General features: G+C 51.8%; 8 protein-coding genes across 8 annotated transcripts; 4 read left to right on the forward strand and 4 right to left on the reverse strand.

The window, feature by feature from the left end:
* Positions 1-96: 96 nt before the first annotated feature.
* Positions 97-1,685, forward strand: A1O5_02398 (uncharacterized protein; the record flags this gene model as incomplete). Its single annotated transcript, XM_007743014.1, has 3 exons — positions 97-148; positions 943-1,373; positions 1,548-1,685. The coding sequence occupies 3 exons, from the start codon at positions 97-99 to the stop codon at positions 1,683-1,685; spliced, it is 621 nt and encodes a 206-aa protein (XP_007741204.1).
* Positions 1,686-2,856: 1,171 nt separating this feature from the next.
* A1O5_02399 (60S ribosomal protein L33-B) lies at positions 2,857-3,654 on the reverse strand (the record flags this gene model as incomplete). Its single annotated transcript, XM_007743015.1, has 3 exons — positions 2,857-3,055; positions 3,363-3,468; positions 3,630-3,654. 3 exons carry the CDS (start codon positions 3,652-3,654, stop codon positions 2,857-2,859), a joined length of 330 nt encoding a protein of 109 aa, XP_007741205.1.
* Positions 3,655-5,067: 1,413 nt separating this feature from the next.
* A1O5_02400 (glucose-6-phosphate 1-dehydrogenase) lies at positions 5,068-6,912 on the forward strand (the record flags this gene model as incomplete). The annotated part of the gene is made up of 5 exons (XM_007743016.1): positions 5,068-5,111; positions 5,235-5,328; positions 5,400-5,797; positions 5,856-6,742; positions 6,803-6,912. 5 exons carry the CDS (start codon positions 5,068-5,070, stop codon positions 6,910-6,912), a joined length of 1,533 nt encoding a protein of 510 aa, XP_007741206.1.
* Positions 6,913-10,724: 3,812 nt separating this feature from the next.
* On the forward strand, positions 10,725-11,964 carry A1O5_02401 (uncharacterized protein; the record flags this gene model as incomplete). Its single annotated transcript, XM_007743017.1, has 4 exons — positions 10,725-10,914; positions 10,971-11,048; positions 11,106-11,228; positions 11,279-11,964. The coding sequence occupies 4 exons, from the start codon at positions 10,725-10,727 to the stop codon at positions 11,962-11,964; spliced, it is 1,077 nt and encodes a 358-aa protein (XP_007741207.1).
* Positions 11,965-12,406: 442 nt separating this feature from the next.
* Positions 12,407-12,866, reverse strand: A1O5_02402 (uncharacterized protein; the record flags this gene model as incomplete). The annotated part of the gene is made up of 3 exons (XM_007743018.1): positions 12,407-12,540; positions 12,602-12,693; positions 12,766-12,866. 3 exons carry the CDS (start codon positions 12,864-12,866, stop codon positions 12,407-12,409), a joined length of 327 nt encoding a protein of 108 aa, XP_007741208.1.
* A 476-nt stretch (positions 12,867-13,342) lies between these two features.
* On the forward strand, positions 13,343-16,978 carry A1O5_02403 (uncharacterized protein; the record flags this gene model as incomplete). Its single annotated transcript, XM_007743019.1, has 1 exon — positions 13,343-16,978. One exon carries the CDS (start codon positions 13,343-13,345, stop codon positions 16,976-16,978), a length of 3,636 nt encoding a protein of 1,211 aa, XP_007741209.1.
* Positions 16,979-21,688: 4,710 nt separating this feature from the next.
* Positions 21,689-23,443, reverse strand: A1O5_02404 (uncharacterized protein; the record flags this gene model as incomplete). Its single annotated transcript, XM_007743020.1, has 2 exons — positions 21,689-22,953; positions 23,077-23,443. The coding sequence occupies 2 exons, from the start codon at positions 23,441-23,443 to the stop codon at positions 21,689-21,691; spliced, it is 1,632 nt and encodes a 543-aa protein (XP_007741210.1).
* A 670-nt stretch (positions 23,444-24,113) lies between these two features.
* A1O5_02405 (uncharacterized protein) lies at positions 24,114-26,005 on the reverse strand (the record flags this gene model as incomplete). The annotated part of the gene is made up of 5 exons (XM_007743021.1): positions 24,114-24,411; positions 24,485-25,146; positions 25,274-25,603; positions 25,658-25,818; positions 25,870-26,005. 5 exons carry the CDS (start codon positions 26,003-26,005, stop codon positions 24,114-24,116), a joined length of 1,587 nt encoding a protein of 528 aa, XP_007741211.1.
* Between the last annotated feature and the right edge of the window lies 1 nt (position 26,006).

A 26,006-nucleotide genomic window follows, 5' to 3' on the forward strand; every position in this document is an offset into this window, starting at 1 on the left:
GATGCGCCAGAGAGGAGTGGCCCTGCTGAATGGGAAGCGACAGGACCAAGAATTGTCTAGGGATGCTTAGTCCCCGGTGTTGGAAGTCACTCGAGGATGCTGCATCGCGCGACCGCAGAAGAGGTCAATCGCCTCATTGACCACGAAGGTCCGCTTCCAATGTGACGCCTGAAGAAGGCCCAACATGCACCGCTTGATGCGGCAAAGTCCAACTGTTCGCGAATTGAACCCGCAGACAATATTCTCGATCATCAGCGGTGGTGGTGTCGGACCATGTTGGCTCTCCGGATTGCCAAATCGAAACCTTGTAGGACAAATTGCCGTCATGCACAGCACGATACGCAGTTCATGCAAGCCTCTGAGGCTTCGAGGCAGAAACAGCCCCCCACCACCGCACACTTGCCTCTATATCCATCATGCTGGACACGAGGCAGATCCTACTGTATTATGGCTCTGCTGGTTGCAATTTTCCAGCCCGATGATCACTACTCGACCAAGGTCCATTGAACTCGATCATTTTCCCTTTCCTAGTTGTCGATTGGACAGCATTTTGTGGCGAGGTGGCTTCAATATCAGCCATTTCAGAACCTCAGCCTTATCAGCCCTACTTTCCTGGCACGCTCTCGAAATAAGCAACGACATCAATTGTATGCCCCAGGGCCTCATCGACAGAGTCAAACTTGCCAACTGTCCCACAACCTACTCTCTCCTTGCCTCAATTGCTATTTTCAACCTAGAAGTGGCTCTCTTATCTTGATCTTCGGTGAGGCCCCGCCTTCTTCCCACCAACTATCCATCCGCACAATCTTGAGCTCGCAAGCTGATGATTGCTTTAACGACAGGTCACGAGCGAGCCCGCAGAGCCGTCGCCCGATATTCCTGCTTTTCCCAGCGCTCGATGGACGCCGTTTGCCAGCACCGTCACACCCGTCATATCCATAGCCGCCATGTTCGCTGCCACTTATCTTCTCCGAAACCATGGCTTCCATCCGAATGTCTTCATGATTTTTGGCTTCTGGACCATGCGACCTCGGGCCACCGTCTTCACACTTCTGTTCTTCATCATTTCTCGTGTATGTTTTGGCCAAAAAGGCAACGAGAATACTTATTTGTGGTCGCTCAAAGATCACACGGTGGAAGATACCCTGCTCAATATATTCAGTCTACCCTTCGCGCTGTGGGATATCCTGCATCGACCCGATAGCTTGGATGCGGGTGTCTATTCGGACGATCCTGCATACCCACGCCTCTGGAATTCCTTCTATGCAATCGCTGGTGCCGGTGCTGTCAGTGCTTTCCTCGGGGTTATAATGTTGGGCCACGCCTGTTCAAGCAATAGGAGACAGGGAACCGGAGAAATTCTGTATAGTGTGGTGGGTACAACAAGCACGATCCGTCGCTGTCGACCTTCTGGAGATTCGTATTTTCCGTTGCCAGGATCAACATGATTGCTGTGTTTGCGACGAATTGGGTCATTTGGAGTAGTGAGCTTCACCCTTTGCCCAACTCTTCCCCCGGAGCCTTTGTTCTTGCATCTACTGACCCAGTGCCGAACAGCATTCGTTATCAACGCTGGGACTGACTTCTGCCCTGGAAGCGTCGTCGGTGAAGGTATTGTCTTGGGTGTCGCCCTTTTCATCATTGCGCTAGTTCGACCTATCATTGGAGGGCCCGACTCTTCATGAAAGAGCCCTGTCTCTTAATCCCCTTCCAAGTACCTTGTCTCTCCACCCACGTCGCTGTATTGCTTCTTGTCAAGGCGTGTCATTTTTGACCTGGAAGTGCATCCTATCTTATACTTCGGTACGGCCCATCCGGCCAAGAACAGCCGGCCGGTTTTGCAGAGTTATGGCTGAGATTCATAAGCATCAAGTCTCAATTGCGAGGATCTCTTGGTTGTCATGATAGAATAACATGGACGGAAGGGCGCAAGATATAAGAAAAACCCAAACGCATTTAGAAAGTCAAAGCGCGTGGTGTCTGTCATACATAAGCCTCGAGATTCATTCTAGTATGCTGTGGATCTGCATATCCGGACCCGTAACTGATACGAAGGGAACGATACTGTCTGTAAATCTGTGGATCTGTGGTGTCGCCGTGTGTCACTCTTATGTACTAATATACCACTAAAACTGCTGCCGAGATACTATATGATTCTACAGAAGAGGAAAAAGGGGGGGAGAGTAGGGGAGCGACCTGTTCGACCCTACTTTCTCAAAGGCTAATGTTCGATGAATAGGAGTAGACATGTAGCCTGTAGAGCAGGCACGCGTTGTCACCTGGGATGCATATACACATGATTGAATCGATCGAGGGGCACTTTCTTTTTGAGAAAAATTCCTTTTTGATGATTCGTGCGCATGCATTGTGAAAAAGGCTGCGCTTGAGAGCTCGGGAGATTAAAATAAAAAGGTGCCCAGGTAGGATGTTTGCGCCCACTGTGTTCCCTTCGACCAATGCCCGTGTAGTAGCAGCGGCAACTCTCCCCTCTAGACGTCTCATCTCGCACCACGGCCATGTTCCCGCTCCGGGTCCATTTTGTTCGAGGGTCCCGAGCCGAGCCATGCTGTGGCAGGGGTTGTTGTCTAATTCAAACCACCCTTCCACATAGCAGGCATGAGGTGGTGGATTGCGCATCGTCTCTCTCGCCTTGTTTGCACTGATATTTGACATTGCCCTTTTTTCGCCTCCCTTTTGTGACCGATCAATCGTGCTCATGCTCTGTCTCTCTCCAGTTCATCCACCCTGAACCCCCACCACCGCAACACATCCGTCACCCCTCGGGGATATGGTCTGGGTTCAGAAAATACACCACCACCACCACTCTCCCAAACGTCCGTACAAAGACGAAACAACTCATATCGAACTCGGGTAAAGCATGATCCTCACACTGGCGCCAAAACTCTTGGGTGGGAGGTTATGTCGGAATTTGGCTCGCACGATGCCGCTGTTGCCGTGTGGACGGGTCACTTTCCCCCAGATGACGCGGATCTTGCTGCCTTGACGTTCGGCGGAGGCGCGGTAGACATAGGCGACACGTTTGCCGAGGTAGAATCTGCAATATAACAAGTCAATATCTAAGAAATTGCTCTAGAGCTTGCAAGTGGGATTGATGCGTTCTGCGATCGGAATGTCCCTCAAAGACCGCATGGTGGAAGGGGAAGGTGGAGGAGGAAGAAGGGGCCGTCATAGCCATTGCCCTAGAAAAGAGACATGCGCGTGTTTGTTGTGCGCAAGTCGCCGCCCGATCTCCCCAGCCCCAGTTCCTCCTCTTCCCTTTCCCCTTCTTCGCGTTGCCTCAGTCCTCAATGAGGTGGGAATGGCAGAGAAATCGCATGTGATCGGGGTAGGTGGAAACATACTTTGCAGCATTCGTATCCTCGACGCCTTCGATCTTCAGTAACGATGTGTTCGGGTTGGTATTGCGCTTGCCGCGTTGATAGGAGAGGTGTTTGCCCTTCACATATACTGTGTATTCCCCAGACTGGTCAGCTTCTTGTTCTCGTAAGTTCTTGCGGTCTCGAGGGTTGCAGTAATATCGTATTCCAATCCCGATCCCAATTGTTCTTTTCACATTCTACAGGGCAGAATATGAGGGGGAGAGTGCGGGCAGTTAAGGATGTACATACGTCTGTAACCGCCGGCGGAGACCATCTTGACGGCGTGAGAACTGATTGACGAGAAAAGGTGAGAGTGGGAGGCAGATGGGAGTCGATTATTCGGATATCTCGTCGTCTTCGAAAAGTTGTGGATGTTGGCTGCGGTCTCTCCTGCGAAAATTGGGATTTGTGTGCCACTAGTCTACATCAGGCTTAGTTTGCCAAGATTTCACAGAGTCACGTGAAGAATCGGATTTACAAGATTGAGTACTGGGTAATTGTACTTACCGCCGAGACTTTCCCTTTTCAATCTCGCCAGTCGGCCTCACTGCATCAGATTCATTGCTCGCTTCCGAGGCGTCGGTAGTGAAAATCATCCGGGGTTAAGGTCCTTCAATAACAACAGGCTAATACTCTTCCTCGGCCAGTACGCGGCGCGATTTCTCTTTGAGGAATCCATCTTCCAGCTCAGAACCTCCCACTATTATCTCCACCAGAGACGGTGAGCAAAGATGATGGTAAGCTGCTCAGGACCGAGACTGATGGGCACAAACCAATCCAAAGAGCTCAAAGGCCTTCCAGAAATTGTCCAGACTTAGCAATCTGTGGCATAAAAATGATTACCTAAGGGTGCAACAGTGACGAAGCAACTTATCTGCTTAGACGGGAAAACGCAAAGAAAGGGCCAGATGGGCTCTCGGGGCATAGCCGATCATTCCGTCTGGTCAAGATGGCAGATGCGCTCTCGATAAGGCTAGGAAACGACACCAAGCGGAGTGCTTCAGTAATGGATGTCATGCCCACGGCCGGCGGCACGCTGACTGATTAGTGACAAGGGTTGAGCACAGGGGCGCCAGGGTCCAGCACAGAAGATATATTGAGATTGATAGAACAGATGCGCCCGGGCTGCGTGTATCCTTCTGATTCCCTCTCCTAGTGTGCTTGCTGTTAACTAGTCAAACTCGAAACGTCGACGAAACTGAACAGGCTTCAAGCAGCGGACTATTAATACCGAACCAAACTCCGGAACGTGGTCTCGAAGCATTCGCGGGGCACCAAAAAAAAAAAAAAAAAAAGTCTGGGAGGGACAAGAGGGACAAAGTGGGAGGAGCCACCAGGACTCGCTCCGTTTTGCAGTGTGCAGTTTGCAGTTTGCTGCCCCCCTCCCCCCCCCACCATCGCCATCGCCATTACTCAACTTTCAGCCCGTAGCTCATCAATCAACCGCGGCGGATCTGAACAGCAACAAGCGTCCGGCTCCCGCAATCATCTCCCATTCACCTTGTTCTCCCATTGTTATTTCCGGCCCCCCCAGCACCAGCTTTGTCACTATTGCGCCGCTAAATCACCATCCCACCGCATATTGACAAACATCACTTCAATAAATTTTGGTGTCGACCTGTTCCGTTGATCTCACTCTTCTCTCTTATCCATTGCTTCTCTTGCACTTCCCGCAACCTCACTCACCATGGCCGACACAATCATACATGCCGAAGAGCCTGAAAATGCAGGGTGAGTCCCCATTGTAGAGCGCCGCAGCGGCATCGGATCCCGCTCTCTCACCCCACCCTTACCCTTGATGCCCTTCGAAAATTGTTGAACAGCCTTTGACTAACATGGCTGACCCTTTTAAAGCACCGTTGAACTTAAGGAGAACACGGTCATAGTCGTCCTCGGCGCTTCAGGTGATCTGGCAAAGAAGAAGACTTTCCCTGCGCTTTTCGGGCTGGTCGGTTTCACCTTGTCCTCCCATCAAGTCCATTCTGTTCAGCAACTCGACTAACACACTGATCACTGCAGTTCCGCAACAAATTCCTCCCCAAAGACATCAAGATCATTGGATATGCCCGGACCAAGATGGACCATGCCGAATACCTGCGAAGAGTTCGATCCTACATAAAGACCCCTACAAAAGACATTGAGGAACAACTCGACCAATTCTGCTCCGTCTGCACATACATTTCCGGTCAATACGACCAAGATGAGCCTTTCCAGGTGCTGAACAAGCATATTGAAGAGGTTGAAAAGACCCGCAAGGAGGGCAACAGAGTCTTCTACATGGCCCTACCCCCCAGTGTCTTCATCACAGTCTCCCAACATCTCAAGCGGAATTGCTATCCCCAGAAGGGCATTGCCAGAATCATCATTGAGAAGCCTTTCGGCAAGGACCTGGCTAGCTCACGGCAGTTGCAGAAGGCGTAAGTTGCACGTCTCTAGTGTCAGCACCGCAACCCAAACTAACTTGGATTTCCACAGCCTCGAGCCCGATTGGAAAGAAGAGGAGATCTTTCGTATTGACCACTACCTTGGGAAGGAAATGGTGAAGAACTTGCTCATTCTCAGATTTGGCAACGAGTTCCTCGGAGCGACCTGGAATCGCAACCACATCGACAACGTCCAGATCACCTTCAAAGAGCCCTTTGGTACCGAAGGACGAGGTGGGTATTTTGACGAGTTTGGTATCATTCGCGACGTCATGCAGAATCACTTGCTCCAAGTCCTGACTCTCCTCGCTATGGAGCGACCCATTTCCTTCTCCGCTGAAGACATTCGTGACGAGAAAGTCAGAGTTCTGAGAGCTATTCCTGCGATCGAGCCCAAGAACACCATCATTGGCCAATACGGCAAGTCTCTGGATGGTACCAAACCTGCATACAAGGAAGACGACACAGTCCCCAAGGACTCGCGGTGTCCTACATTCTGCGCCCTGGTGACTTTCATTAAGAATGAGCGCTGGGATGGAGTGCCTTTCATCCTGAAGGCTGGTAAGGCACTCAACGAGCAGAAGACTGAGATTCGTGTGCAGTTCAAGGATGTCACCTCGGGCATCTTCAAGGATATCCCCCGCAACGAACTTGTTATTCGCATTCAACCCAACGAGTCAGTTTACCTCAAGATGAACTCCAAGCTCCCCGGCTTGTCCATGCAGACGGTCGTCACCGAGCTGGATCTCACCTACCGTCGCCGCTTCTCAGACTTGAAGATCCCCGAGGCATATGAGAGTTTGATCCTCGATGCGATGAAAGGAGATCATTCCAACTTCGTGCGTGACGATGAGTTGGACGCCAGTTGGAGGATCTTCACGCCGTTGTTGCACTACCTAGATGCGAAGAAAGACATCGTTCCCATGGAATATCCTTACGGTAAGCCTCCTCTTTGACAAACAACTGCTGAATTGCGACTGACATGGTCTTTCAATACAGGCTCTCGTGGCCCGGCCGTGTTGGATGAGTTCATCGCCGCCTACGGCTACAAGTTCAGCGACGCCGCTGGATACCAGTGGAATACCCAGAGCACTCCAAACAAGTTGTAGGCCGGCAAAAGGAGCTGCTATCACAATTATCATTGCCTACTCTCATATCGTTGTGACTGCTACAAGAGAAGGCAGGCTCTCGTGCTTCAAGAGCCGCCGTCTGGGTAGCATGTGAAAGCTTGAGTTCCGGCCTTGCTCCTGGTTTTGGCGTGAGGTCTTGAGGACTCATGCGTCGGAGGACGACATTACGAGAGATAAACCGAGCAACATGTATGCTTTCGAGAGTGGCTTCCACGAGTGGCACGGGCAGTGCAAGGCTGGCGTTGATGCTGTGACGAGTACCAATCAACTTCTAGCACCAACGCGATGCACGTGGGTAGTGCTCGATAGATAGACGCAAGCTACACATACAGTCTTTTTCCGCATAGACCAGTCAAGCAAAAGTCAGCGGAGTCGGGGAGTGCCCATGTTTTACCTCGTCGACAAAAAGGCTCATATACGGACATCCCTTAGAAACCGTAAGAGCGCAACTGAAGTTTCAAATGGCATCTGCACTTCACTTCTCTACGGCCTTTGCGATTGGGCTCTCCTTCACAGATATCCAATGGAGACAAACAATTGGGGATTGGGCTTGATTTGCAGAACTTGCTACTTGTACATGGTGCCGCCGACGAGCCACCTGCATATCTCCAGTTTACTGTTGAGACCAGAAAGCGGCTTCGCTCGACCAAGACGGCCATGGCGGACACCCGGCAGAGTTCCTTGTAAAATCTCGAGATGATTGATAATAGGCATCACTGTAAGTTTTCGACAGACGATAGGCTGGTGTTCCTCGACTCCATCTCCCAGCCATATGTACATATACGCTGTCGGTAGTTTCAAGGGGCCCGTCCGTTCATCTATCCGGAATCCCTGTCGAAGGTGCCCTTGCCAGTTCTAGCTCTGTTGGGAACCCTAGGGACTTGGTACATGGTGAGAGACTTCGTCGCGTGCCGTGGTGTTTTGTGCTTGTCATTGCTGCTAGGTGCTTGTTAAATGAGGCAGGCTGGGTCGATGAGGGGGCAGCGACGACCTTTTCGTTCAGAAATTAGAGCACCCTTGCCTTTCCTTTCCTTTCTCTTTGTGACACATTAATACTGACTCGCTCACAGACATCCCAATGATGGAAAGACGAGCATCATGCGATGGTATAGCTAGCGAGGCTTTTTCGGCGGAGTCGTCATTAGCAGCGAGAGCTGAGATGTTGTGCATTGCCAAGTTCGACCACGGAAGCTATTTCCACGAGATCGGATTGAGCGTGCACCTCCCTAGTACGAGGTATGGTGGGATAAAACTGCAGTTGTTGCTTGAGGAGAAGTACGGAGTATCGAGCACTTAGACCGCGTGAGGACCTCGTTTGTGGCTGAACGGCCATGGCATGGGCAATCCTACCTAGGTAGATCTGATTCTTAGTGCCCATTGACTTTTTGGGGCTACTGGTACCTAAGTACTCCGCAGTTGTGGTTGTACTTTAGGTACTTAATTGTAGGTACATGGTCCAGCAGGATCGAACCATTCGAGGGGTAAGGGAATACATAATATTTGGTGTCTGGTAATTGAGATGGAGCTCATTAATTAATGAAGCAATTCGTGAGAATTAAGCGTTCCCTTCGGAAGCTCCGGGTGGCAGAAACACGATTTTATGTCTGGCGGAATGGAATGCAGCAGCTTGTACCGTCAGTTCGTGCTTCCGACAAAGGATTTTGCGATAGTTCGAATGATGGGCATCCTCTTTTTCAAACAAGGTTAAGGTTGGTCAGATCAGCCAGGGAGATGCAGCATGTCTCAGAAGTCGTGATGCAAACAGTGCTTTGATATAGCGGGTCGGCTGCATGGTAAGCTGCTAAAGCGACGTGAATATACGTATACGATAGGAGAAGGGAATGTGATGGGGGGATGACGAAGGGAACAGTGGGCCGGAAGGTCTCTGGAAGGGAAAAGACTGAAGAACTGAGAGACTGAGGACTTGCGGCGGATAAGACTTGACTGACATAGCTCCATCGAGAGTGGAATCTTCCTTTGTTTCTTCCCACTTCTGCTCCAGGTGGGCCGCGCGTCCCTCCGGGAGAGAAGTTTGGGGGAATGCGAAACTGTGAGACGGAGTCGCAACCAGATGCCCAAGGGCAAGCTGCCCAGTTCTTGATTTCTGGCAAAGATGTCGACAAAGCAACTAAGTTATAGGCAGTTAGACAGATCGGAGCTCGGGGTTCTTTTTTTCTTTCGTTCAGGAAGACATGCTGGCGTCACACCCAAGCCGCCCATGCGGATCTTGTCATGGAAGTGGGCAATGATGGAATGGTGCATGGCACTTGATGGTTCGTACGTGTTTCGGCGGCATTTGGAACCCTAAGCTGCGGGCGAGATCGTAAGACTGATTCGCCATGATTTACAGACCCGGTGTCAGCCCAGTACTTGATACCTGTCTTGATTGTCATGCTCACGGGGAGGCTCCGTATATGTTGGTAGAGTTAGATACAAGTGTCAAAAAGAGAGATGGCAGAATTTCAGAATTTCTCAATTCAGAGGAGAGGGACAGTGGGAAGTGGGAAGTGAGAGAAGAGAGCAGAGGGATGGCAGGCACACGGCGGGCATGCCTTGACCTATCGATGGAGGGGGTGCGGCATGAGAACAGGCCACGACTGCAGTCCACAGGCCAACAAGCCCCAGGCAGCCCACGCAAGCCCCCAAGCCCGCACCTCCCGGGCAGGGGCACCAGCCTGGTGGCCAGAAAACCCAGGCACAGGTCAGTGGTGGCGGGAGGCTAGTGACACTTAACCCAGCCCAGTATCGCGCAATCGGCGCTTGGGGTCGTGCTGGGGCCGGTGGCTCCACTGTCTCTGGTGGTGACTTTTGGTGGGTGATGTTGGTGGTGTGTCGCCTCATTGTCAGTGCCCAGTCAAGGCCCAGTCAAGCCCAGTACGGAGTATCACTCGCCTGTTGGTCTGCGCTTCCATTGGCATGGGCCTCCTTTGCTTGTGGCATCAGTGGGATGCATATCCGCATAACATTTGATATAGAAACATGCTGAGCTGTAGCTCCGCGCCCTTTTTCCTTCTTGTTGAGCTTTGATGTGTCCGAGTCCTCGCTCTCGCGCCTGTCGTTCCGTTACTTCCTCCGTGAGTTCTGACTTCATCCGTACAGTTGCGGTCGAGAAGCACTTCTCACGCTTTCTTCAAAGTCATTTGTTCCTTTCCTTCATTTACCCCAGCTCTTTCTGTGCAGACAGGAACTGCTGGTCCTATACCGAATACATACACAATCAAGAGGCCAGGAATAATACCCAACCTGTTCGTCAGTCGCTACGCCAGCACCAGCGGGAAATTTTGGGCACGTCTCACCACCTGGTCTTTGCGCTCTGCTGGTTTCTTGTTTCTCGGACCCTCACTCCTGAAACGAACCCTCGCCAGCGATATCATCCCTGTCACAAATAATCCTTCCACCAGCCACCTGAGCGACCCATACCCGTATCCAGACCACTCAAAGCAACAAGGAAGACAGTCACGTCGTGCTGGCCATCGTCGAGGCATTTTTACCATTCCTCAGCGTGTGTCGCTTCAACAAAGCAACAACATCACCTCCTTCCCTCTCCCAGTTTCTGGTCTGAGTCTCCTTCGTTCTTTCGTCTCTTTGACAACTACTTCAATCGCCGGTTGCTCACCTTGGTCCAAATACGAGCTCCAACCTCTCTCTCCGCCTATCTCACAAGTTCTTCCGCCCCGTTGTCGATATCTACCCTCCGCCACCGGGTAACTCATCCTTCCCATCTACCGAGTACATAACCTTCAATCAATCTCCTCTTATCTCGACTTGTTATCGTCGGCACCATGACAACCATGTCTCCAATCTCCCCGCAACCCTCCGAGACCCGCCCGCGGGCTGGGACCGCCATGAGCTTTTCCTCCCAGCGTTCCCGTCGCAGCAACTCGTCAACCGGCAAGATCGACTTGACAGAGACTTCACGGGACAAGAAGAGGTTAAATACCAAGGCCGATCCTTCGAAAGCCATAACTGAGGCCACCCCAGGTGAGCCCGCGTCTGTCAATGCTGGTGGATAAAGAAGTATTGACTTTGAGTCACAGTGGAACAAGCACAAGAAGCATCTACAGTCGACGACTTGCGGAAGATGTCGCACAAGGACAGTGAGGGCAATGTCATCAGTGAGTTATTCTCTGGGCTTGTCTCTTGAATCTGCCTGTGCTAATTTGGCCCTACAGCCGATCCTGATCGGTCTAATCCCACCCGTCATCGCATGGAGCGCCCTCTTGACACAATCCGTGCATTCAATGCTGCTGCCGAAGGCACCACCTCGCGCCGGGCCTCCTACAATACTCGACCAGGTATGCTCGGACCCCCCGGCTGAAGATGACGCCGCGACTAACCTCGGTAGGCTCCCAGGTTGGCTGGAATGGAGACATGAGCCGGAGGACCAGCTATTATTCAAACAATGGCTATTCTCAGCAACGGCCACGAATCTCACCCAGTGGTGGTTACTACCGCAATTCTGCGTATGGATTTGGCCCACAGAGCGCGGTGGAAGAATCTCCAGGATCTTCTCAAATGTTCGCCCGGCCACCTATGCGCCAACAAACTTACCCGTACACCGGAACACAGAATGGTTATACGAATGGACATCAAAACGGATACCAGAACGGAGAGAGTCCCACGTCTTTCCACTCGTACCATCATTCGTACGAGACAATGACCTCTGGCTCTGACGAGTATGGGAAATCCACCAACCCCAGCTCACAGAACAGCTCCTTTGACCAGCTCCACCAACTTCGTAGCAAGCCAGAGGAATTTGCCCCAGAGAATCCATATGCAAACGAAATCAAGTTCAACCAGGTATCTCCGACGAAGCCATTCACACCATATACTATTGGGGATGGAAGTTACAATCAAGATATCTCTCCGCCGGCAATCCCACCCAAAGGATTCAGCCCTCCGGCTGCAAACAATCCGCGACAACCAATTCAGATTACCAGCTCCCCAACCGACACGATGTCTCCCGGGAATGCCACCTCCCCGAAGAAGCAAAGCTGGATCAAACGGCGGTTCAGCCGACGAGAAAATTGATGGCAAAAGTGATGTTGGACGACTAGAGCTGATATATTTTCTTCATTTCGGCGTCTGGGAGACATCTCCATCGACATTTTTGGCGTTTTCCTGGCATAGGAACGGGGTTTAGTGTAGCTGGGGCAGCTCTCGTGGGCTCCTTTTCACGACTAATGTTTGATGTAATTCTTGAATGATGGGTTGGGAATGAGTCACGGTGACCATGGCACGAGCAACGGCGGCCTGCGAATGTGTATCAGATGTTTGAAAGGGGTGCGGCAGCCTCTCAAGATACAGAGACAGAGATTGCTATGGAAGGGAGTGATATGCAGGATTATATTGTGCAGGTCACATACACATTCCATGATCCCGAAAGAAGATTGGAGAGTACACATCACAATTCTGCTCCCCTCCAGGATTGAACAAGGGCCGTGAACACATTCTGTGCCTTGGCGTCGGCCCGTTATTGAGACTTTCTGCTTTTTTCTTCTGCTTCAATCTTCTCGCTGTCGTCTTCTCGCATGGCGACGACAATGTAGCCGATCAAGACCACGTTTGCCATTATGGCAGCAAAGGCGCCAGAATACGTGGCATTCCCTGGCGTGCTTTTAGTTCCAAATATGTAGACAGATCAGCGTCATCACGAAAGACGGCCTACCTGCAAAGACAGAGTTGAGCAAGAGAAAGTATGAGCCGATTGGGGCACAGATCATTGCCACCGTAAAGCCAAGCAGCTTGTAGATGACAGAGCTACATTTTCAATCAGATTGAGATACCTTGAGACGAGCCTTTTCGACCGATCTCCATCCCCGTGCCACTTACGCTGGAACTGCTGGCGTCGTATCAGAGTGTTGCTCGGAGGTTGGCGGTCCACCTTGTGCCTCCGTGATGGTCTTCTCACTAACATTGCGTCGAGTCGTCATGATTGTGGCCGGTCGGAAGAAAAGGGCCAATTTGTCGCTTGTCTTGAATGGCCTCCTCTCGCCGTGCTGCCTGGCGCAAGTTGGAAGGACGGAATACGAGTCAGAGATCTGAGAGCGCACGGGACCTCGCAAACCTCGATAGGTGAATCTGATGCTGGGGCCACTACCGAGTACATATATGCTTGGCATGACGCGCTCAACGCGTCGAAACTGGCATCGAATCGAAAGGCGAGGCGATATTATTTTTGCTCCACAGACCCTCTTGTACGCCTCGTCTGGCGGCGGGATGCGTCTTTGCATCAAGGGTTTCCCGCAGCAGAAGATGCTCACGAGCAAGCACACATCCCTTGGTGGTAGAACGCCTGAGTTATTTGTTTGGCATGGGCTCCAATAAGTAGTTCACCCGCCTTGTCTTTTGCCACTGGCCTCACCTGGAGCAGTCCAAGTACCGCACCCCCCTCTCCCTTCACTCAACAATGTCTGCCGACGACCCTCTGTCGCAGTCGGACGATGAATTGTTCAATCCAAACTACAAGCTCGCCCACGAGACGGTCGAGACACTTCCACTCCGGAGACCCAATATGAGTGACGGCGACTCTGACGTCGAGACCATGGCGATCCTGTCTGTCCATCGCCCCAGTGTGAAATCTCAGAATCTGCACTCGATCCGACAGACGCAGCCAACACAAATCATTGATCGAACCGCCGCTGCAAATGGAAACATGTCTTCCTCTCCTCCCAAGCCTGGCACCGTCCAGGTCACCGCTTCCTCTCCAATGGCTGCACCCGATACCCACCGGAAGCCCACTGGAATCCTGGCAAGCGCCATGGCACCGGCAGGGACGATGTTCAGGAAACCATATCTTGTGCCCCAGCCTCGCCCCATTCCCATCACAATCGACAGCGACGACGATGGCCCCACCTACCGGGGAGGATCATCAGACAGCGATGGCTCGGGCATACGATCGAACGATATCAAAACATCTACATTTGTGCGGAAGAATAAGTCACCAGCCAAGATTCCTGAATCTCCGCAGGCGCAAAACAGCGGGTTTACTCGGTTCATGGAAATTACTTCACGGTCCATGTTCAGAGGCTCACCAAACTCAACGTCGTCTGCTGGATCGAACGGAGTGAAACGCTCTGCAGATGTAAATGCGAACGCTCACGGCAACGTCTCAAAGAGGCCTCGACAGACGGGACCCGCGCGTGCACTACCCGTGGTATCATCGTCGCTGGCCAAGCAACAACAAGAGATGGACCTTGATGATATCAGTGACTACCAGACCAGGGTGAAGGTCAATCGATTAGTGTCCATGCTCAGTGCGGTAACCGTGAGAGAGTGTTATGAGGTCCTGGTTTCAAAGAAAGGAGATTACGATGAAGCCGTCGATGTGCTTCTTTTGAAGAGCGAGAAACGACAATCTCAAAACAAGAACAGTAGAGTCGATTTAACTGGTTCGGACGACGAGCTGATGCCGACTCCCGCAGCCGGCAGGTCCGTCCCCCAACATTCGAGTATGATAAGACAGCAGGCGAAGGCACCGCACAAGAGCATTACAGAGAAATGGAGCTCTACCCAGAATATCAGAAAGCCGTCCAAGTCAATAGATGTGTTCGAAACCCCTCCTCCGCAGAAGAAACGAACCTTGGTTCGTGGCAGGAAACATTCTTCTTCACCTCCACCTGCGCCAGAAGAGGTTCCAAGCAAGCCCAAACGCGTCGTCACCGTTCAATCGGAAGAATCTGATGCAGCCGCCCCAGCGGTCTCGTCGGATGACGAGAGCAGAACGACCTTCCAAAGTCGTGTCCTTGATCTGTTCAACACTTGTTCTGCGGCAGATTTGGCAGATATTGCTTCCATCAACCGCGACCTCGCCGAACACTTCTTGTCTAAACGACCCTTCAAGAACCTCAACGCCATCAGGCAAATTGAGGATCCGAAATTGAAGCCGGTCAAGACTAAACGGAAGACGGCTCCAACTGGTGACAGGATCGTCGACAAGGTTGAGGATATGCTTGAGAGTTACGAAGCTGTTGACTACCTCGTCAAAAAATGTCAAAATCTTGCTAAGCCATTGTCTGATGAGATGAAGAGTTGGGGGGTCAAATTCACGGGTTCTCAAGACGGGGAGTTGGACATGGCCTCCCTACAAGCCCCGCTGTCGAGCCATGATTCTGGTATTGGAACACCTGTGAGTGACGACGAGGAGATAAGGCGTTCGGGGTCGAAGAAATTTATCGGCCAGCCCTCAATTATGAACGACAACATACAAATGAAGGACTACCAAGTGGTGGGCTTGAATTGGCTGAGTCTACTCTACAAGAAGGGGTTGAGCTGCATCCTAGCTGATGACATGGGATTGGGGAAGACTTGTCAGGTCATTGCTTTTTTGGCCCACCTATTCGAGCAAGGAAAGATGGGACCACACCTTGTCGTGGTGCCTGCAGCGACTTTAGAAAACTGGCTCAAAGAGTTTCAGCGATTTTGCCCAGCACTGAACGTCGAACCGTACTACGCGACAAGTCCCTCCGAGCGGCTGACGCTGAGAGATTTTCTCGAGGAAAACCGCAAAGAAGTCAACGTTATCGTCACTACTTATACCATCGCCAAAGGCAAAGACGATGCTCCCTGGCTGAAAAGCTTCGGATTCGACTGCACAATTTACGATGAGGGCCATGTGTTGAAAAATGCCGATTCCCAAGTTGCCAGTAAATTGGTAAAGATACAATGCAATTTCCGCCTTTTGCTCACCGGAACCCCGTTACAGAACAACTTAAAAGAGCTCATCTCCCTGCTCGCGTTCCTGATGCCGGCTCTCTTCCGAGAGAAGGCGGAAGCGCTGAAGAACATTTTCACCCACAATTTCAAGGCGCTGGACAACAATCACGAAATGGTCCTATCCGCACAAAGAATTCAACGTGCGAAAAGCATGCTCACCCCGTTCATTTTGAGACGGAAAAAGCACCAAGTTCTTAAGGATCTGCCTAAAAAAGAGCGAAGGGTAGAATATTGTGACTTGAGCCTTGAACAATCTGAGCTCTATCAGATGTGGCTCGACAAGGCCTACGATATTCGTGGAAGGCGGGAGAGGGGTGAAAACGTGAGCCAGGAATCTACAAATATCCTGATGAAATTGAGATTCGCCGCCATTCACCCATTCCTCTTCCGGCGTCTCTATCCTGATAAACAGCTGCCTGTCATTGCAAAACAATGCTTGAGGGTGGATCAATGGCGCGAATCAAATCCCGATCTCATTTTCACTGAACTTCTTGAATATAGCGACATGGAAATTCATACTTTGTGCGATAAGCATACGCAGCTTCGCCGCTTCGCACTGAACGGCGACGAGTGGCGAGCAAGCGGCAAAATCCAGAAGATGGTCGAACTTTTGCATAAGTTCATTTCTGAAGGCCACAGGACGTTGATATTTAGCCAGTTTGTCATGGTCCTCGACATTCTTGAGTTGGCCCTCGAGCGTGAGGGTATCAGCTCGTTCCGACTTGATGGTGCCACGAAAGTTTCAGAGCGACAAGACCTGATCGATGAGTTCTCTGCCGATGACAATGATACGCCTGTCTTCATGCTCAGCACTAAGGCAGGCGGAGCCGGTATCAATCTCGCCAAAGCGAACAAAGTCATCATTTTCGATAGTGGCTTTAACCCGCAAGATGATATTCAAGCCGAGAACCGGGCACACCGCATCGGGCAAAAGAAAGACGTCGAAGTCATTAGGTTGATTTCTCGTGGCACTGTGGAAGAGCAGATCTATGCCATGGGTCTTACGAAGCTGAAGCTTGATGAACAAGTCGCTGGTGATGGGGAAGAACAGCCTCCGAGGAAGGACAGTGAGGAGACCGAAAAGGAGGTAGAGGGCCGGATGATCGTCGAGGAGATGTTCTTCAAGAAGATCGATGTCGAACCCATGGAGAAGGTCAAGGCCGAGGTCGCTAGCCCTGTCAAGCAAAGATCAGACTGGCCTTCATCAGCACCAGAGCGAGTGGATGTGGATGTGGAAGAGGGCCGCAAAGTCCGCCGTGGCCGAAAGGGGAGCGTCGACTTGCCAACTCGTTCAAGAGTTCGTGGGGCAACAGTGAGAACCGAGAATTGAGCTGGAACATTGGCCATCGGAATTCGGGCCTGTTGGATAACTTGAAGACCCTGCAGACGTGACTGATCCTTGGTGAGCTTGTTTAAAAGTCTGCACTGTTGGACCATAACTATTGTATGTGCAGGTAGAAGAACGGTCACTGGCTAAAGCTGAGTTGCACAAAAGGTCCAGATCAGTTTCAGGCCTATTCACAGATGCATCCTTTCACCGGAATACCTCATCCAACCTGCAAGTGCAACACGTCTGCTCAATAACGGTGAGTCAAACGTCTCGCTCGCGGCTGGCTTCCTCCCGTCTATTGAAACCCCCTTTTCCCTCGCCAACTTCCTCTCTCCGTCGATCCCTGTTGACTACTTATCTGGATTGTCGGCTTGAGCTTGTGATATATACTGTATACTTTTCTCTATCTGCCTTTTCAGCTGCAGTCCTTTGCTCCGGACACTTCCGCCTGTTTATTCTTGAACCTTGGTAGCATCAGAGGCTCTGGTGGGTCAGCCCTCCAGAATTGGAGCACTCGTGCTGTCCTCAGCATGCTGCGCCGTCTCTCTGGTCCTGGGTCATTCCATCCTACAGAGTCCACCGGACACTTTCGTTAGGAGGACGTTTAGATACCTTCGAGGACAGCATTCATCGGATACCCGTTCTTAGGCCTCTTCGGCCAACGAGTCGACGGCCTCAGATCGACGACGGATGAAGAGGATTGCGACGATCCTCTGGGTCTACGCTACTGGGGCCCTGTGAGCGCAATCAAGGTGGGACGACGACGGAAAGGTTTCTTTGGCCGGAATCCAATCTCAGCCAAAAGACCTCCAGGGCAAGTTACCGGAAAGATTCCAGCCAGCCTTGGTGATCCCATGCCCGAACTAGGTCCACAGGAATTCCACGGGTTGGTGTCACTCTACCAACAGACATGCAGTGGGACCGAGTTGGATCGTGACTCGAAAATAAGATTCAGAGCCGAGCTCAAGAATCTCATGGACCATGTCATTCACAATGCGACCATCATCTGCACGACTGCTTCTCTCGCACTGTAGCACAAACACTCGGATGCCTGCGCTGATGTTATCAAACTGGTCATCCTCGAAGAAGCCCCTGGTCCTGGACAGTCCGAAGTGCTTGAACTCAATTCCGGGAGATCATGATACACGATTCTGGCTGGCGATGGCTGATTGAAAATATCAACATCCAGACCGACGGCTGCTTGTCTCGATGAAAACAGATATGCCCTGTTTCATCTCCAGGCTTGTACAAGCTGAAAAAGCGCAGTGCTGACTTTCTACACCCGCTGTTACGACGATGAGCATCTCGCAAAAGGGGCGAGCAATGGAGAACCCCCTGTCCAACTTCGTGACAGCTCTCTTTTTGTATCCCCTAATACAGTCGATAATGCTACACGATCGGTCAAACTTTCATCCCGAAAATCCTTTCAGCGACATAGTTTGATCAGAAGGCTCGAGTTCCACAATGATGGCATGAAGTCTTGGTGTAACAGATTGCTGGCTGACGAGTCCTGTTGGAACAGTCGACATGTTCAAAGCCTACAATAGGCCATGGCACAGAGATAACGGGCGTCACAGACCCGATCATATTCATATACTGTTTACTCAATTGCGACGGGACATGGAGGCGTCAATATATACTCCTATATATTTATATATCTCAGTGGGCCAAGCGAAGGTCCGATCATCGCCTTCACTCACTGAAAGCCCAATTCCAAGAGCGTGTCTCGCCCTGATCGAGATCACATCACCTCCACCACCTCCACCATTACAATAGCAGACGAAAATCTTCTCGGCCCACAGCCTAAGTGTTCGGCATACTTTGCAAGGGAATTGCAGTTGTCCCTTCTAACCCCGAGGAGAGTATGTCGAAGTCTTAATGACCGTCGGCCTGGAACACCCCGATAAAGTGGGTGATAGTCACGGCAGGTGTGATGCCGCGTAACAAGAGGGTTTATTCAACCGGAACAAAACCCCACTCATATTTGGTCTCTTCATCGCCTACACCGGAGCAGAGAAGTACAATATCAATCTCCATATCATCGATTCTGAACGACAAGCCAAGAATATCCCTTTCAATCTCTCCAACGAGGCCCCTCGAGAGTCCAACCAAGCGGATAGCAGCAGGCGCATCTCGGACGAAGAACCATTCGACCTGGACAGCATCGCCAGCTCTTCCGACGAGGAAGTCGAAGACGAACAACGCAGAATGGATGTTGACGGCGTCGTCGACTTCGACGAAGAACCAAAAAGAGTAGGCCGACTGGGGCGGTTTAGACTTAGAAATTCAGGAAGACCTGCGAGAAAGAGACACCAGCCTCGACACAATGTTTGTCATCGACTCTGAAGAGGACATTCAACCAGAGCTTTATGTGATAGAGCAAGTCCTTGTTGAAGATGCTGCTTGGCAATATGTCCAATTTCTCAATCCCCAATGTGCACGTACCCAATTCGACCGAGATCAATCGGTGAGGTTCGCCCACCTACCCAGACAAGTCCGCAAATAGTTCTGAACGACGCTACTTTTATCTGTACTACGCAAGCTTACGCGACCGGGGCCCAAGGTGTGGAATGTGTGTGCGAGGACACAGCTACAGCTCCCATTATCGACGAATTCGGATGGAAATTTGGGCGTTACTGCGTACCGTGCTCCATGCCGAACACATCAACTTAGTTAATCCCAACCGGTCGCTCCAAAGCTCCGCTTGCCGGACGCTCTCGCCCAAGGTCGAACCTTTGGAGCTGTAGCTTTCAGAAATTCTAAAGACAAGTCTGGAATTGAGACTCCGCGCCATCCACGTCGATTCAAACGCGATTATTACCGCTAGCGCGGCTCTTACCAAAGTGGCTACGACAACTTTTAACAAGAGGCCCGTCAGAAACAAAGAGGTGCGAAGAGTCCGCGATTCGAATAAGCTACCTAGGGATGTGAAAATACTATACCCTGAGGACCCATTCCAACTCCCAACAGCCATTACCGCCAGAAACCAATCAAGATCTACCCTGTCCCCCTTCTGATCGTTATAGCACAAAAAGGGGATGGCGTCATGACCAATGCCGACGGTGGAGTGACATGGGATTGTGACAACTTCACATTCTGCAGGGTGCGTCAGTTTTGTCCGAAAGAACGCCCCCTAGTTCTCAGGGAGACGGCAAGGAGACACAGTGTCAAGGACGGACATAGCGTCATAATCATCAACTTGAAGGAAACTCGTGAGAACACTGTGGATGGATGATATGGATAGCAAAACCCGATATTTATATCCCGGAAGCAGCATCCACATATCACCTACCACAATTTACTATCCGGGTCCGAAACAGGAAGCCCTAGGGATGGTATGTTTGGGAGTTGGGGCCCAAGAAGTGTTCCCACCTACAGCTCGTGATCTAACACACTGGCGAGATTGCACTCTCAAGGATGGTTGAATGTGAACGGGGGAGTTCAGCAAGTGGCGTTAAACAGGAGTGAAGACACACACGACGACGCTGGGAGATATGTACGAACCTCCAGCCTCCCGGGTGGTGTGAGACCGGCAAATGAGCTGGAAGTGAACGAATGTGTTGCAACTGTGCTCGGACAAAAAATTGGTGATGACACGAAGGCAGATCCAAAGCAGAGGATGGATGTCACTAGACGAGCACTCAACAAGGCCACTCTCACAGTGACAAGGGAAAAGGTCAAAGTTGGTGAAACAATCACGAACACACCTGAAAGAAGGAGCGTCGCGGGTTTTGGAGAATCATTTCGACAGGCTATGTCGACTGATGCTCACGCGGCGGAATGAAGTCGATGTTGTTCGACTGACCGACTCGTTCTCGCAGGTGTTTTGCGCTCAGGTCAGAGGTCCCTCAGTTGACGGATGAAATCTTCATCCTGCTGTTCGAACGACCGCTTTCAAGACTGGGTTTGGGCGCGGTGAGTTCCTGTTGAATCAACTCCGTCGACCTCCACGTGCGATGGACCACGGGACACCAACGTGAGGCCACTCTTACTGCCCAGGCCCTTACCGTCCGGACTCCAACCCGTCCCTGTGACTGTCTTCTTGACTGGTCTGCGTAGATACCTACGCCCAATGTACGCCAGGTCAACCTCGGTGCGGACCAGACAGCCGCAGTCGGGTGCCGCAACTTTGGGACAGTTGAAGAACAAAGAGTCGAGACATTATAGGGGGTGGTGAGGAGAGAAGGGCGGAAGTATCATGCAGTGAATGATGCAGTGAACAATCTCCTCCACTGGTCCCGCCTACACTTACCAAGAGCCCAAGAAAGCTGGTAAGGTTGCTCCGGCAAAGCGCATCATCTGTCTTTTTTTTTTCCGCCAGGGTCTTGAAAAATCAATTCGCGTTCGCCATATCAAGGGTACCTTTGTCAGAGTTCCAAACAGCTACCGATTACTATAGTATTCCAGTATTCTCTGTCCTCTCGTGCGAGATGTTTTGGATATATGGATCGGGTGAGATGGTGCAATCGAGCAAATCAAGGGTCCAAGCAACATCAAGCAAGTTGGGAAGAATGAAATGGTGGATGCAACACAAGACAAGTAGGCTTAGCTGGGCAGTTGCGTCCAGTTCTCGGTATGTAGGTCTTGGTCCTTTCGAGAGGTACAAATAAAATATCAGGCTGGCTCCGGCGGGACTCTGTCCGTCGCCTTTCTCTCCTCCTTTCTCTATTTGTCTGTCATATCCTGTCATGTCCTATGGTACCGCATCATTCACGTCATCGGCTGTTTTTCACTCCAACTCTCTGTCGGACAGTCTGTTGTGGATCCTGTATTTGTAGGTGACAAGATGTGCGATTCGACCATCTGGCATGCGTCCTGGTAGAGCCCGGTGGTGGTCAACGCGGCGTCCGACCAGAGAAACGAGCGCAACATGCTCAGCGTGTCCCCCTGCCAGTCGTCGGGCCATCCCCCGGCGTCCCCGTACTTGGTTGTCAGGGCGGAGCTGAGCATCTCGACGAAATGCGAGCGGTTCTCGCTGTCGAAGATGTTGACCAGGCCGACGAAGCAGGCCCAGATGTACACGTCGATGTAGATGCGGTTTCGGTTTGTTGTTGTTGGAGTTGGGGCGCCGCCATCGGTGCTGCCGAGGAAGGTGTCGAAGGTGGTCGTTGCCGTCGTCAGAATCATCCGCGCCAGGGCTTTGCGCAGGCGCGAAATGACCGCAACCATGATTGTAAACAGTGGCCCCGCGTGGAAGAGCGTGGTCAACCGGAGCAGGTTCATGGCCAGGACGACGGCCTCGTCCATGGAATGAGAGTTGCGCAGCCGGTATGCCAAGCTGATCCGCTCGACCGTGCTTTTGTTCAGCAGGCTCATCAGGGCCTTGTACTCCGCGATCGAGAGCCGTCCTGTTCGGGTCGCACTGTTGTGGGAAACGAGCAGCAGTTTCATGTCGCGCGCTGCTTTGAGGGTTTCTGGACCCAGAGCGTCGAATGGCGGAGGAATGGCGATTGTGCGGGACAATTTCACCAGGGACGGTGGCATTGGAGGTTCGTCCGATGGTCCAATATCCTTGAAGAGGACGTCTTCGCCCAGGAACTGTGCCGTCAGAAAGTCCGCCCAGAGGATCAATTGCCTAATGGAAGCCGCCTGGCCGATTGAACCCCCGCGTCCGATCGTGTTGAGCCCTCCGTGTGCAGCCACCAGTGCTTGAACACCAGCCGCGTGTCGTTTCAGTGCCTCGGACTGGGCGAACATGGTTGCTGTTGCCCAGAGTAAAGTAGCCGACAGGACCGCCTCGTCTGTGACGGCCGCGTGCCCCTGGTCCAGCAACTTCTGCCGCAGCGACTGCAGGGCCTGGGCCTCGTATGAGAGATGTGGAAATGCCGTTATCTGTCCCATTAGGAATTGAACCGCTTTCCACGCCGCGATGACGCTGAGACAGAGGGATGTGTCTGTCATGACCGGAATGACCATGCTCCCGCCGATCTCGTTGACGGTGAGACCTGCAGGTAAGGGGAAGGCGGTGGCTGCTCCTATTTTGGAATGGAGCACTGCGCGTCAACCCAAGACAAGAGAGATTTGATTAGCACTTTCGCCTGGATAGGTAGTGCCGCTCCGCAGTATGCGGGAGACGGTCTGTAGGACGAAGAACTCACGATTATAGACGGCCTGATGCAGGTCCAGTTGATGGCCGCCCGGCACAGGTAAGTCGTGGAACCCATCCAACCGGCCAGCGCCCAACGAGGGCAGCGCTCTTGTGTAGGCATACGACCTGGCGTAGCTCGTCTCGAGCAGCTTCGGCCGTTGATGATCGTCCTTTCCGGGCGCATCTGACTTGTCTGAGAACTTCTTCGTGGCGGCCGCGGTGCGACTCCGGTGGGCGAGATATGCCCTGTGGGAGCGTAGCTGACAACCTGGTCGCCGACACACTCCACATGTCGTCGGTGGGTCTGTCGAAGTCTGCTTTATCGGACTGGGCACCGAGCTCGCGTGACTAATATCACGTCGTTGACCTGAAGCCATGCGGGCATGGGGAGCCCCCAGGTATCGGCATGGTCGCTTGACCAGAAGGTGAAAATTTGAGGTCGAGGACTTGGCTGAGATGAGGTTGAAATTGATGGTCGTCGAGGCCTTGAAGCGAGGGAGCCTGGGTCGAAGTCGATGGTCTTATTGCCCTGTACTTGTAGGAAATGGTTGTACTGAAACATGCTAAAACAAGGCTAGGCGACTTGATGCTGCTTTTACCGTCAAATCAACCGGTGAGGGTTGTACCACGGGTCTTGCCTTTTGTGTCTCAGCTGCGCCGGATTCATTTCTCGCCGCTCGAAGTCTAGCCGATTAGAGGAAAAGGCCTGATATTGAACCATGTAATACCAAGGTTACTAGCTGCTTAGCAGAGCCAACAATGTGACAGTGACTGGATGTGCGGGAAATGCCGGCGGTTAGTCCAAGTCAGTCTCACCATTTGGAATGTCAGAGCGTCAGAAACGAACAGTCGGGATTTCAGACTCGGATAAACTGGCTTCCGATATCTTCAAGCCTCCTGAGGCTCTTACCGAGTTCGCGAGTACGAGGTACTCGGTACACGGTCGAGAATCACCCAGCTCGCCATCTCGAGTACATACCCCAGAGACGAGCATACATAGTCTAGTCTTTTCTATTCAACTGCACCTCAGCCTCTGCCGCCTCCAGGTCAAGCCTCTACTTTCTCGCTTTCAGCAGGCGAAGCAGCTTCATAGTGTGCCACCTCTGTACTCTTCACGGCTTCCATTGTACGATGGTCGACAACCGTGTGTGTTGTGAAGTCTACTTCGAGATCTCGCTGGTAGATGGCAACCTCGTCCTCATCGCCAAAGATGGCGGCAACTTCCTCCAACGGCAGGCCGTTCGTGTCTGGGAACCATATCCACATGGCGATCGCGCCGAGTGTGCCTGGGATAATAAAGCAGAGATAGAACTTCCAGCCAATTTTCTCAAAGGCAGTAGGAGCGCTGTTTGCTTGAGGTCAGTATGTGCCTGACATGAGGAGGCAGGAGGATGAAACACCGACGGGGGCCATCATACCTTTGGAGCCAAATGATATTCATAAACGAGATCATGGCAACACCGAGGCAAACGCCTTTGGCCCGCAAATGGGTCGGGAATATCTCTCCAAGATACGAGAATTGCGTCCCATCGAGACACAATCCGTAAAACAGCTGGAATACGAAGAACATGGCCACTGCCGCCAAGAGCGCAGACTTGTTGTTGGAAGGCACAAAATTGGCAACCAGTGCCGCTTCCACAATGAGACTGGCCATGCAACCCAAAACGCCAAAAGAGATGAACCTGTTGCGTGGGAAGCGGTCCACCACTAGCATTGCCAAGACATTCATGCCCAGGGCAAATGTCAGCCAGGCGGCCGGGTAAAGAAGCTGTTTGACCGGCGAGAAGTTGAGTGACTTGTAGAGTGAAGGGCCGTAATTGTTGATAACCAAGACACCCGAACATTGGATGATTCCAGTGATCCCAACTGCCAGAAATGCTCGTTTCCGGTACGATGGCTTCTTCATGATATGCCACCACGAGTTGCCCAAGGTTTTGTCGATCGCGAGCTGCTTTTGGATCTGGTAGAACTCAGCCTTTGCGGCGGTGTTGTCGGGATCGCTGGGATCAGCGTGGAATTTAAACAGGACGGCCTCGGCTTCAGCGTCGCGTCCCTGCATGACCAACCATCTAGGTGACTCCTGCAAGACCAACAATGTCAACGCCGTTCTTCGAGAAGTGTTCGGACCATAATCATCACCATGGAATGTTCATCGTGGGAGTCGAGACGTGACGGTTGGATCACAGCCGTGAGAGCAGAAGACTTACTGGGACGAAGTATAGACCGACCAATAGGCACAATGGCCAGAAGCACTGGATTGCAATGGGGGGCCTCCAAGTATTTGTGCTGCCATTCTGCCAAAAGTAGAAACCAAATCCAACCCAGCCTTGTATGGTATAGCCGAGCACCAGCATCACTGCATGGACATCGACCAGAGCACCACGCATGTGGACCGGCACAATCTCGTTCATCAGAATGGGCACGGCAGCAAGGATCATGAAGGCGGAAGCACCAGCTACAAAGCGAAAGGCGATGAACATGCCGACATTGACACTGCCTGCCATGATAGCTCCGGACACGATAGAAAGAATGGCAGACTGTGAGGCAAGTTAGCGCCGCCAAAGGAAGGTGTAAATCCATTGAAGCTTTACCACCGCGCAGGCCCATTTGCGACCCCATCTGTCCGCAACTGTTGGTAGTAACAATGTTCCGATCACGCCCCCGGTCTGAAAAAGACCGTTCATCGTGGATATCAAGTCGGTTCCGTTGGAACGGGTTGCGAGGTCGAAGTATTCAATGAAGGAAGGTTGACCTAGAGGCGACATGAGCTTGATTGCCATTTCAAGAAGTTCCTGGTACCTACCCAACGTAGTGCCAATAATACTTGCTGTGTAGCCATATGTCAAAGAACCGAACCCCAACACAGCAAGCACGGCGCATGTATGGGCATTGAGCTTTTGTTTGCGAAGGAGACCTTCCGATGCCGAGTTACGACGCATT

This window comes from Cladophialophora psammophila, assembly GCF_000585535.1.
Source record: "Cladophialophora psammophila CBS 110553 chromosome Unknown aczJe-supercont1.3, whole genome shotgun sequence".
NCBI lineage: Eukaryota > Fungi > Ascomycota > Eurotiomycetes > Chaetothyriales > Herpotrichiellaceae > Cladophialophora > Cladophialophora psammophila.